Source organism: Tympanuchus pallidicinctus, unplaced genomic scaffold (assembly GCF_026119805.1).
Source record: "Tympanuchus pallidicinctus isolate F22 unplaced genomic scaffold, pur_lepc_1.0 scaffold9, whole genome shotgun sequence".
Classification (NCBI taxonomy): Eukaryota; Metazoa; Chordata; class Aves; order Galliformes; family Phasianidae; genus Tympanuchus; species Tympanuchus pallidicinctus.
Window position 1 is genome coordinate 16612146 of NW_026294813.1, and position 12506 is coordinate 16624651.

Consider the following 12506-nt stretch of genomic DNA (forward strand, 5'->3'; position numbering starts at 1 on the left):
TTATTTTGCCAACTTAATTTGGCAAAATTCTACTTTAATTTCTTAATGTTCTCCTAATTCTGTGAAAAGAGAAGCTGTAGTGATGGAATTTTCTCAGCTTGAGTGAGAAGTTTTTGATTTTCATTCCTGTACTAGTTGCATTTATGGAGACAAATGATGTCAAAGATAAATTTGAGTGGGAGAGAAGGGTTGTTTTTCTTCTTCTCTATCCCTTATGCTTTAGAATCTCTGGGAATCTGCTTCTTGCATGATGCCTATAAAAACTGAGGAACACGTGGAACTGTGGCAGGCTGTATTACGATACCAGAGGAGAAAGCTTCATGAGACCATCTTAAGTCCTCTGGGCTGATAGTGTCCATGCTCAGAGCTTAGCTGCAAAATTTTGCTAGAACAGAGTGCAAGTTCTCAGTATTAATGAAATACTTTTCATCATAAATTTTATATGTGCAGTAATTGGCAAGCATTACTGTCCTTTTTCTTTTCATAAAGGAAAACTTGGGCAGAGAAATTAAGTTACTTGTTCAAGGTCATGCAATAAGTCTCTGGTGCAGCTAAGAGTATTTTCTCTCTGATTGTCCTCATCCACAAGACCATTTTGCCCACCAATAATTTGTGCCCATGTAGGATTCCTTGCTATACAATATTTCAGTAATTTCTGAAGTTCTTCATGCTTGCAATGCTATTTTATCCTACCTCATGTATTAGAAAATGTCTAGTTAAGGCTGTCAAAATGAGTAGATTGCTAGGAAGCCTGGTTACAAATTGTCAGATGTTGGAGCTATTCGGACACTGTTGCCACTGTTGATATATAGAGATATATTCTAATATTTAAAAAAGTCTTTTACTTCATCGTTCCTCGTAATACACTGCTCCCTAGTGAATACTTGTACACTAACTCATTTGAGTATGGGATTCTTCTTAAATCTCAGATGCTATGATTTTTCCCCAAGGACAGCTTGATATTTCTGCCTGACATTTCTTCGAAGAAAAATAGAAGGTGCAGCAACATTAATTTTGAAAAGTAAAATTAGTGGAACACTATTATTTTATACTTAGTTCTCTTTTATTTTTAAACCTAATCATATTTTTATTGGATGTAATTAAAAGTCCTTCGCAGAGTAATAGGGATGTTGAACTTTAATTCCGCTCACCTCGTCACTTTTTACAAACTCTCCATAATTTTCATCTTGAGTTGTGCAATGATGGAGAGCTTCTTACAGACAGAACATTCACTGCTGTTTTAAAGAAGAAAAGGAACCAGCAGAATGCTTAAAATTTTCTGTGAGGACTGTCCTGTACTAAATAACTGGAAGAATAAAGATCTCACTTGACCAGAGCTGTAATTAAACATTCTTATTTTGATGCTGTTTGTGAATTAGAGTAATGGTGGTTGAAACTGATTGCTGCATGGTTATTGCAGGATGGTGGAAGAAAAAGATTGGTCAACAACTGCCTGCATGAAGGCAGATATGCTGGTCAGCAACTCTCTGCATGAAGGCAGATGTGCAGTGACAAAATTCTGTCTGCATAGAAACCAGTGGCAAAATATGATTAATGTCTGGTGCTTGGATTTCAACCACATCTTGCTTTAGCAGTTCAGAGTAGTGTTATTCACCTGACTTCTGCAGCTGCTGAAGGAAAGCTGATGTACTTTTCCTATTTTCCCTTCTTTTCCTCCAACTCTCATTCCCATTGCACTTTTGAACACTGAGAAAATGCATCAGCTTATATGCTGAAGTGTGAGACTTTGTCTTGGTGCGAGTAAATTGTGATGCTGCCTATATTACTGCAGAATCATAGGATGATGTGGGTTCAATAGGACCACAATTATCATGTTGTTTCAACTCCCCTGCTATATGCAGGGTCACCAGCCACCAGACCAGGCTGCCCAGAGCCACATCCAGCCTGGCCTTGAATGCCTCCAGGGATGGAGCATCCACAACCTCCTTGGCAACCTCTTCTAGTATGTTACCATCCTCTGTGTGAAAATCTTCCTCCTGATATCTAACCTAAACCTCCCCTGTCTCGGTTTAAAACCATTCCCCCTTGTCCTATCACTATCCAGCCTCATAAACAGCCTTTCCCTCTCCTGTGTATATGCTCCCTTCAAGGACTGGAGGCTAGAATGAGGTCTCCCCAGAACCTTCTCTTTTTCAAGCTAAGCAATCGCAGTTCCCTCAACCTTTCCTCACAGGAGAGGTGCTCCAGCCCTCTCATCATCTTAGTGCCCTCCTCTGGATCCATTCCAAGAGCTCTGTGTCTTTCTTGTGCTGGGGGCCCCAGGCCTCGATGCAGTGCTGCAGATGGGGCCTCACAAGAGCTGAGCAGAGGGGGACAATCACTTCCTTCTCCCTGCTGCCCACACCTAATAATTATTGTTATTATACTTTCCTTTGAAAAACTGAGTTACTCTGCTCGACTTATACTCTGTTGTTGGGAATTCTAGTGGTTGACATCACGTTAGCTATTAGAGACTTGATGAAATTGAATTTTGAGACAGTGTCGAATGGAAAGACACACCTGTCTCTTTTCTAATCCTTCTTTCTTGTTTAGAATAATCTTAGGTTTTGCTCTGTGATAATCTAACCATTATTTTTCCTTTGAACATATCAAGTTTATCTTCCCTCCTAAAGTGAAAAGAGAAATGCAAACTGGATGCAAACTTAGAAAACTGGAATATTGCAGAATTATGGAATGTCTTGAGTTGTAAGTGACCTTAAAGAACATCCAGTTACAACCCTCTGTTGTGGGCACAGCTGTCACCTTCTGATCAGGCTGCCCAGAGTACCATCCAATATGACCTTGACCCCCTCCAGGGATGGGACATCCACAGCTTCTCTGGGCAGCCAATGCCAGTGCCTCACCATCCTCTGAGTAAAAAAAAGTTCTTCCCTAACATCTGATTTAAATCTCCCCTCATTTAGATTAAAGCAATTTCCCCTTGTCCTATCGGTATTAGACCATCTAAACAATTGTGCTGGGGGTCCCATGTCCTGGATGCAGTGCTCCAGGTGGGCTCTCATGAAGGCAAAGTAAGGGGAGAGTAACCTTCCTCACCCTGCTGGCAGTCCCTCTGTTGATGCAGCCCAGGACACAGCTGGCCTTCCAGGCTGCATATACAGACTGCTGGCTCACATCCAGCTTTTTGTCCACCAGAATCTGCAAGTCTTTCTCCATGGGGCTGCTCTCAATGAGTTCTCCCAGTTTCCACTCGTATCTGGGATTGCTCTGATCCAAGTGCAACGTCTTCAACTTGGCCTTGTAATATTGTAGATTTGCAGAGTCATGCCCATGAACGCTGAGGAGCTCTGTGAGTAAATGAGTGATCACATTCAAGAATTTCCCATGATTTTCAAAGCCAACCAGCATGGTACCTTCATGTTTTCAACAAGATGCTGCTGGCATGGTGATGAAAGTATTAGGCACATGGTAAGAGCAAATTTTAACTCTCCCTACAAGCAGAATCCTTTTAAGAGGGAAAAAAAAAAAAAAAAAAAAAAAGTCTTTATCTCAGCTTTTGTTTCTGCAGGCTACTCCTAAAGCAGTCATCAGCTTATGTAATGAAATGAGTAGTGACACAGTGAAGACACTGAAAGGTTCTTACCATCATACTGTGTGCCAGTGTCAGGACACATTAGCCTCTTCCAAGAGGGAGTGCAAGCTGTCTTGAGATCTATCCAGTTGACTGTTGAGATTAAGGACTTGCTAAAGACCATACTGAGAATGATTTCATACATTTTAAAAGCTATAGGCAGATTTTGAGAGGTCTCAGCATTTAGCTGAATGAAAATGATCTTAACTTAGTTTGTGGAGAAAATGTATGTAAACACTTGGAAGTGTTTACTTTGCTCCTGACACATAGCTGCAGAATTTTGACTTTCTGACTCCTGCTATGATGCACATCATAGTTCTGCCTTTAACATTTAAAAGTACAGCTCACATACAGCTTTCTTTTGAATGAACTGACTATAAGACATAGAATGGTTATGATAGTTTTTTTGTTTGTTTGTTTCGGCTTTTAGTATTGAGAATTTGCATCTAACTATTTAGTTTATCTTATTTAAAGTTTTAGGATAAGGATGCAAGTTGGATGTTAGAAAAAAAAATCCCTGCTGAAAGAGTGGTCAGACACTGGAACAGGCTGCCTTGTGAGATGATGGAATTGTTTATCCCTGGGGGTGTTCAAGAAATTTGGAGACAGGGTACTAAGGAGCACAGCTTAGTGGGCAATATTGGTGGTAGATGGGTAGAGGGACCAGATGATCTTGGAGGCCTTTTCAACCTTTGTGTTTCTATGATTCCCTGTAGTTTTTGCAAACAAGTCCATGAAAGTAACCTAGGTACAAAGATAATGTCCTTATTCTCAAAAACAGGAGTGACTGCCCTTTTCAGAGATACTATATATAGTTTTTTGCTATCAGATGAGTGTCTTTCTGGCAAAGACTGATGGCACCCTCAGAATGACTTGTACTTAGCAGCTAGATAAACAGCTTTTAGGCAGCCCTTTGTACCTCACAGAGAAATCCTTCCCAAGCCACTGGCTTCCTAAACTCTTTGTAGAGTGGTGGCTGTCTGGGACACAAATCTTGTCCGCTAGCATTGCGTTATGTGGACTTTTGTACCTGACATTAAGATGAAATAGACCTGCTAAAACAGAAGTTATCTAAAAAAGCTGAAAGTGGAATTAAAGCAGAAGGCTAATTTGAATACAGAACGGGAAACCATTGCAAAGGAATACAGTAGAACTAAGTATTTGTAGCATGTACCTCTGATTTAAGCGTTGTCCCTCCTGCACTTAGAATCTTTGAAGGACAGCTTGCATGTGGAAGTCCATTTTAGAAAGGCACAGCATTTGACCACTTGAGCTGCCTTCTTTCCTGGGTTTGCCTATATTTATCTCATATTTAGCAAATTGTAACCAGACTATAACTTCAGTATCAATCTTTTTATTTATGTGTATGTGCGTGTGTTACTTTAAAAGACAATATTCTGCTGGAGTCCTCTTAATTAGTCAGGCAGTGAGACTGCAAATGAGATATCCCTAAGCTTGTATGAAAATTACTTCTCGTTGATAGGTAAAGCATGCCTAGAATTATTGCATCACCAATCACGCTTACCTTTTGTACTTAAAAAGTCATTTGTAGCTATAAATTCATGCTGTGAGATCAGGTTTTGTATTATTTTGCAAGGTGCATATAATAAAATGTATCCATTGTGCACCAATTTCAATTATGGGATTGTTGGAGGGTTGTTTTTTTTTTTTTTTTTTTTTTTTTTTTTTAAATTTGTACAGACTGCTTGTGACACTTGAGTAAAATGCATCACATTTGCAAACAGTACCCTTAAGACAAAACTGCTGCCATTCTGTCTTCCTGCAGTGCTGATACTAAATGTCAGTTGCCTGTTTCTGCCAGAGGCATGTTGTGATGGAGTCTGGCATTAAATTTGTTTCATCTTTTTGGTGCACATCTTTCACTTGGAATATCCAATTGCATTCTGTGGTTCGTGTATGTGGGGCTCTGTCTGATGCACTTATCTTGGTCCTTGGTCTGTGTTTTTCCTCCTGTCACCATGCCTACTCCAGATGCCATTTTTTTCTTGAAATTTAAATCCTGTGGTTTGCAAGAGTGGTCACCAAAATGTTTTTTTTTTTTTTTTTTTTAAACTTGTTAGCAGACTAGTTTCAAGCAAATGTTCCTAAAAGGTAAATGCTCCCAACAAGTGACTGATGAGTGAGGCTTCCAGCGGCTGTGCTTCTTGTTTTGTCTTCTTTGTCTTAACTTGCTCAGGTACCATTCTCACTATGTTTGGATTTTAAAAAGTGAAAATATTACTTTTCATTTGCTTTGTCACTGTTTCCTTCCTTTGTTTTCTTTTTCAAAGTTTCTGGGCTCTTTCTGTCAAGAGGAGTTACTTTTGTGCTTTGTCTGTGGTGTGATGTTGATGTTAGTATTGTTCTGACTCTTCAGAACAGTTTTCATTACAGTTTTCATTAGACAAATAAAACTTAGTGCTGTTGGCCTATGTGTTGCTTTAAAAATTCTATCTGGACAGCATCAGTCTCTTTTCCTCAGAGGATTGAGTCAGTTTCATCAGCAAAGTTGCTGATCAGTTGCTTCTTAAGATGAGACAGTAGCAGCAGTAAACACAGGAGCACATCATAACTGGAACTGGTAAATAAAGAATTAATTTGAACCCTAAGGCTGGTGTCTTAGGAGGGTCTGTCGGTATATCTACATCACTTTTATTTATTTATTTTCTACAGAGGCTCCTGCAAAATAAAGATCTTCATCTAGATGCATCTAGAATTGCATAAGCTTGGAAGTCTTGAATTTAAAACAAATATTGAGCAAAGATGTCTGTGTCCTATGCTACAGGTTAGGTGAATGTAAATTTATACACAAAGAAATATTGTAGACATTTAACAGCAGAAATAGTTCTACTATTTCTACTACTAAACATTCAGTTGTCAGTCTTTATTTGCACCTACAAACAATGACAGTCAAGCTGAACATCAGTATGTTGCCCAGTGGAGTGGTTGTGCCCTTTGTAGATGGAGAGCGGCCTTCCTTTCTCTGTTGCTTTCTGACCATGGAAAAACACAGTCTTTTTTTTGTTGCTTTCTGACCAGAGGAAAAACAAGTTACATTTCTTTCTAGGAGCACTGTGAGCCTTGAAATGTTTCTGTTTGGCAGCAGTGAATTCCTTCATAGTTTTGCTAAGAATCTTCTGTTCTTTACTGCCAGAAGGCAAAGAAAGAAGGATATAAAAAAATCTCTCTGAGCTATGTATAGGATATGACATAAATCCAGCACAATCTGATGACATTCTTGTATTTCTTTTCTCTAACTTTCTTTTGCCACCTCCTGTGAGTAACTGTCTTCTATATCTTGCCTGCCCTTTATGAGCTGTCTTCTGCTTTGTGATACATAAACACATACTGCCACGTTTCTTCTAAGATCACTTACTGTTCTCAGTCATTTACTGCATAAGATATGTGGCAAAGTATATTCATGTGTCTGTGAGCATGTCAGCCTTCTGTGATCTGTGTTAAATACAAACAGAGCAAGTGAATGTGATGCAGATGGATACAAGCAGCAAATCACAGAATCTAGAAATGGATGAAGCTTGTTTTAGAGCAGTTACACTACTGCACAGTTCTTTCTTTCTTCATCACATTTTCATGTGTTATTGTTTGATTTTCACACTCTTGCTTGCCAGCATTGTCCAGAGCTTCATTTGTTCTTAACCATGTTCTAATGCAGCATCTGTCTTCTACTTAGTAAACAAGCATCCTTCCTTGTATGGTGTCCTGGAGACAGTATTTGTCCACTGTTCCTCTTCTAATTGTTTTTTCTGTTCTTGTTTCCTTCGTGTATTTCATTTATCTGCCCATTGCTACCTTCATTGTGTTTTTTTCTGATTGGTATCTTTTATTCGCTATTCTCTACTACTCCTAACTCTAGGAAAAAATACACAGGCTTATATCTTTTGCTGTTCACATGAAGATAGGTCATATGCTCTAGACTCTTTATCTGATTGCTCTTGATTCAGAGGAAACAAACTGGTTTGGGTAGATGGAAAAGCCTGGGTCTGCAGCCTGTGGCATATATACCATTCCTGTGACTGTTGGGGAGCAAGGATTTATGGTTGACCACTCTCAAAAACTTGTTGCCTGCTCACATTGCAGGAGCATATGGATGAGATGGAAGCAGAGTTAATATAGCTGTTTCTCTTCATTATTTATTATCTGATGTGTACAAACCCCTGTTAAGTCTTTGAGGGAGAGAAGGGAGCCTTGGAGTGTTAGGGCATAGGGTTGTAAATAAGGCCTTGGGCATATGAATAATGGAATATTTTGATGCTAAATCCATGTATTTTTAACCTAGAAACTTTATGCTTAACGGCTCGTTCCAAGCTATCAAACTGTCCTAATTTATGGAATTTGATATATTCTGTATGTTATTTTTCAGCCTCTAGGTTTGTAGAGAAAAGGTGCAAGTTTTGGTATTATTAATAATTTATGAATTCATGTAGTCTGTTAGAGATGCTGTGGGAAAGGCTGTAGGTTGAGCTTAGAGTTTGGGAATGTTGCCTGCTTGTAGCTCACCCTGGAGGGGTGACCTAATTGTAGTATTTATGGCTTTTCTGTTGGAAGACCAGAATAATTCTGCGTTGTCTTAAGAAGGGAAAGATGATGACAAATGGTGGCTCAGACCCTGAATGGCTTTTATGTGCGTTTGTATCTATATTTAGCCATGTTTTTAACATAGTCACAGAATCATCAATATGGAATGGTCATTTTGCCTACGTGATAACAGAACAACTGTTTTTACAACTCCCCTTGAGATGCAGAATAAATGATCATAGTAAAAATTTCTCACATTATAATCTTTTAATCTAGATCTAATTATTTACACTGGGCAGCAATATACAGGGTGCCATGGCCCAGGCAGAAGGGAGAATTTACTCCAGTGGCTTGATATTTTAAGATCCACAGAAGAAGGCAAGCTGTTTCATTTGGAGAAAAACTAACAAGAAAAATGTTCCTTTCTTGAACTTATATTTGACCAGTAAATGTGAAAGAAGAATTAGTTTATAGATTAAGAAAGAAAAGAGATTTTTCAATTTCCTTTCTGTCTCAGTAGCTAAGCTCACCCATTTGAATTTTCTGTCTACATGCCCTAGGCTTATATGGTTCCCAATGTGTCTTCATTACAGCTGCAGAAAATCAGTCTGCTCAGACCTCACTGTGGGTTCAGAGCCTTACTTTGTAGTTCTGTGCTTCCCATTAATGTGCATGTGCTCTGTTGAGACCAGTCTCAAATAATTTCTTGGGAATCTTTATGCAACTTTCAGTGTAATATGATAGAGTAAACATTATGAGAAATGGAGCTTTATGTGGCTGGGGAGGATGCATTTATTTAAGCAAAGGATCTAGAAGTTGGACACTGTGTTTATGGGAATATATTTTATTTCTCTCAAATTCTTTTCAGGGTGAGTGAAGAGAAGGAGGTGACAGAAGAGCGGCTGAAAGCTGAACAGGAGTCATTTGAGAAGAAGATCAGACAGCTAGAGGAACAGAATGAGCTTATCATCAAGGAAAGGGAAGATATCCTTTAAAAAAAAGTATGAAAGGGCTCACTGTCTGAAATAAAAAGTGAACTATGGAGAAATAATTGTTCTAATTTATGGCAGAGAATAAATCTGCATGTGCTGCCATTCAAAAGCAATCAGAGAGATGACTTGTCAGCATGTGATGCTGGTTCATTTGAGCTTAAAACTGCCATCCAGCTGTTCCTATGATGTTGTTTTGCTATGAAATAGATATTTGTCAACTAGAAATGACAATAAGGAATTTGTGCGTTAAAATATGGTTAGAGATGTTTTTTCTTTTAATCCTGTTAGGTTGTTGTAATTGAGGTCTAAAATATATCTTGCACTACTCTGGTGCTCTCTGCATCCTGTGAAAGGTAACTTAAATTGAAGGCATTTAAACCTGTATATTTGTACTCCAGGGTTTAGCCAGCTTGGACATTTTCTATTAATGTAGGTTTAGCTGATTTTTTTTAATGCAGACTGTGACTTCCATTTTTGTTAAACTGCATATACTTAGTCCCAGTCCTGAAATACCAAATGCAAAATGATCTTGCAAGGAATCATAGCTTTTCTACACATCTTTACAAAATACTCATGTTTGTATCTCTCCAAATCTTTGATATTGAGGCTTTGTTGCTTAATTCCTCAGAAGGCAGCAATTGACTACAGCGGGATATAGAAGAGAGTTCTGCAACTGCAGTAAAAGCAAATAGCATGTAATTCATCAGCAGCTGTGTAAGTAGGGAGACTACTAATACTATTGTAAAAAGCACTGATGGAACTTAGCGTGCAGAGCTATTTTCAGTTCTGAGTCACCCCTTGCTGTAGAAAGAAATGGAATTAGAAAAGTTGTGGAGAAAGGCTTGTTAGGATTATGGAGGTTTGCAGAACCTATTTTCTGAGAAGGGACTAGCGTGCATGTGTGCTTATGGATAGTGGCTGGCCGTATAGAACTAGGCTGACTTAGTGGTGAAGTGAATAGAGGAAGAGAAAACGCTGAGACAAAAGGGACTCTTCAAGCAATAGGCCAGTGACAGAGTCATAGAATTACTCAGGTTGGAAGGAACCTCAAGGATCATCAAGTCCAACCGCAGCTGAATAGAACAGAAATAACTGGAGACAAACAGTCCATAACTTAAGCGTGAAGTTGGTGGAGGATTCTTGAAATTGTGAGGAATTGTATTTTACAGTGAAACACTGAAATGTTTGGAGGGAGGGAAGAGAGAAGGTGCTTTTTTTTTGTTGGAACTTGATTGGCTTATGAAAGAAATTCTTGTGATTTGTTGTTTTTGACAGCAGGGGATTGCTGTTGATAATGCAGCAGATCCCTTGCAGCTTAGTGGCACTAATACTGATAGAAAAAAGTTGTTTTGTTGTTTATAATAAATAATATGCACATTTACAAGCTTGGCTGGGCATGGAACAGTTCCTGGAAAATATTAAATCTGATGTATTTAAGAGCCATTAGATATGACTACAACTCTTTCACATTGATTACACTGAAGTAAATATTTTTTACTGTATGACATCTTGTGGATTCATTCAGTGCATGAACGTGGGTGGGATGTTACATTCCCAATGGATATATTCAATATGTATTTATGTAATTTAGGCACATAAAAATTTCACTAATTCATCTGAGGTTTACTTGATAATTGGGAAGTAGCCATCCTTGCTTTTTTTGCTTTGTTTCATTGTTTTGTGTTTTTTTTTCTTGTTAGAAAATGACTGCACAAGTTTGAATACCTTTGTACAGGAATTCAAGTAGTCATGGCAGAAGGTTAATGCCTGCAATTTTATACTTCATAAAACTCTATAAAGACTAGAAATATAAAACAAGGTTGTAATTTAAAACAACGTAATTTTAACTGTTAGAATACTTGCTTGTCATCTGACTTCTGAATGCTTGTTGTAAGATGAGGATTGCTAAGAAATATTTGCCGAATATAGATTCTGGCTATTTTTAAGTACAGCAACTTGAAATTCTTCTGAAATTTACAGAGTTCACTTGTAAGTAAGAAATATAATAGCATAAGGAAAAACCTCCAAGTCTAGTAAAATCAATTTTACGTGCTTTTCCCCCTTCCCCCAGCCAATTTATTTTCTATAAAATTACTTTATCTAGCCCAGTATTTAAAATGATCCTACAATAATAAATCAGTGCTTCTGATATAATGGTTACAGCTATCCTGTGAAATGTAATTTCAGCTTGGTAGAGGTTGAATTTGAATAGCATGGGGAGTGTGTGCTTTTCCAGGGAGATGTCTTTTTTTTTTTCTTTCTTAAAAAGGATCTTGCAGAAAGGATATGCTTTGTGTGCTTGAATTCCTTACGTTAACAGCAGAATTTTCTCATTTTGTTGTTGTTCATATGTTTGTTGCTGTTGTTCAGAGGCTTGTGAACCCGTCTATTCAAATTTATTGTTGATGAGCTATAATGAAAGCTTGGAGGGGTGAGGGCATTCTGCAGCGGTCTCACAACAGGTTTTTTAAGTAATGTCACAGAATTGAAAGAGGGATAGTATCTATCTGAAGTCTAAATTTACATTTGCTTTGGCCAGTAATGACTGAGTAGGGCAAGGAAGCTTGCATGCAAGTTTAGTTTCTGTTCAAATGAACTGTCTACTTCTACTGTGGTTGAAACTTGGAAATTTGAGCAGTCCTTACTAGCGCTTCCCCCAAAGGGAACACAACCCTTGTGAGCATTCAGTGATCTTCAGTAGGCTGGCTGTTTGTTAAGGTTGCCAAAGGCTTATTATAGTTTTTAAAAAAATAAAAATGAGGTGTTTCAAATAGTCATCTAGTCTGCTAGTCTATTACTTTTTCCTAAAATGCTATCTTTAGGCCTGTGGTGTGTGATAGTTTGGTCAAAAGCTATTTTGACTTAGATTTTCACATGGTATGTCCACTTCAAAAAAGTGTGCACAATTTCTTTTTATTTAAAAAAAAAAAACAAAAAACAAAAGCAAAAGCAGAAAAAACCTTGACATAAGCTGTTTGAGTGAGTTCCAAAAATAAAAGTGGATTGTAGTATCACTGAGATTGGAAAAGACCTCCAATATCTTCTACTCCAACTGTCCGCCTACCACCAATGTTTCCCCACTAAACCGTGTTTCTTAGCACAACATCTAAACCTATTTTACATTGTATAAACTCTTGTAGGCTTATTTGTAAAAAGTTCTGGTGCCCATGCTTTTTAGATATGAGATAGTGGTGTAAGGTATAAATTCTGCGATTACATCTTCTGATGTTCTTATTAAAATCTACCCAGTTGGGCCAAACATTTAGACTCTGGTAGAGCCCCGTAACGCGTGCTCTGGCTTTTTCAGTGCGTCAATCATAGGTCACCTGCACAGTCTAAATGTTCCTGTTCTTGTGGACTGCTGCATCTCTGACTCAAGACTGTAG

General features: G+C 38.2%; 1 protein-coding gene across 2 annotated transcripts in view; it reads left to right on the forward strand.

The window, feature by feature from the left end:
* Positions 1-12506, forward strand: part of KIAA1328 (KIAA1328 ortholog) — a 180868-nt gene that overhangs the window by 13885 nt on the left and 154477 nt on the right. For both annotated transcript variants that reach the window (XM_052670657.1, XM_052670658.1), the window contains one exon: positions 8997-9112. In XM_052670657.1, the coding sequence (XP_052526617.1) occupies positions 8997-9112 (116 nt within the window). The remainder of the gene's footprint in view (positions 1-8996; positions 9113-12506) is intronic.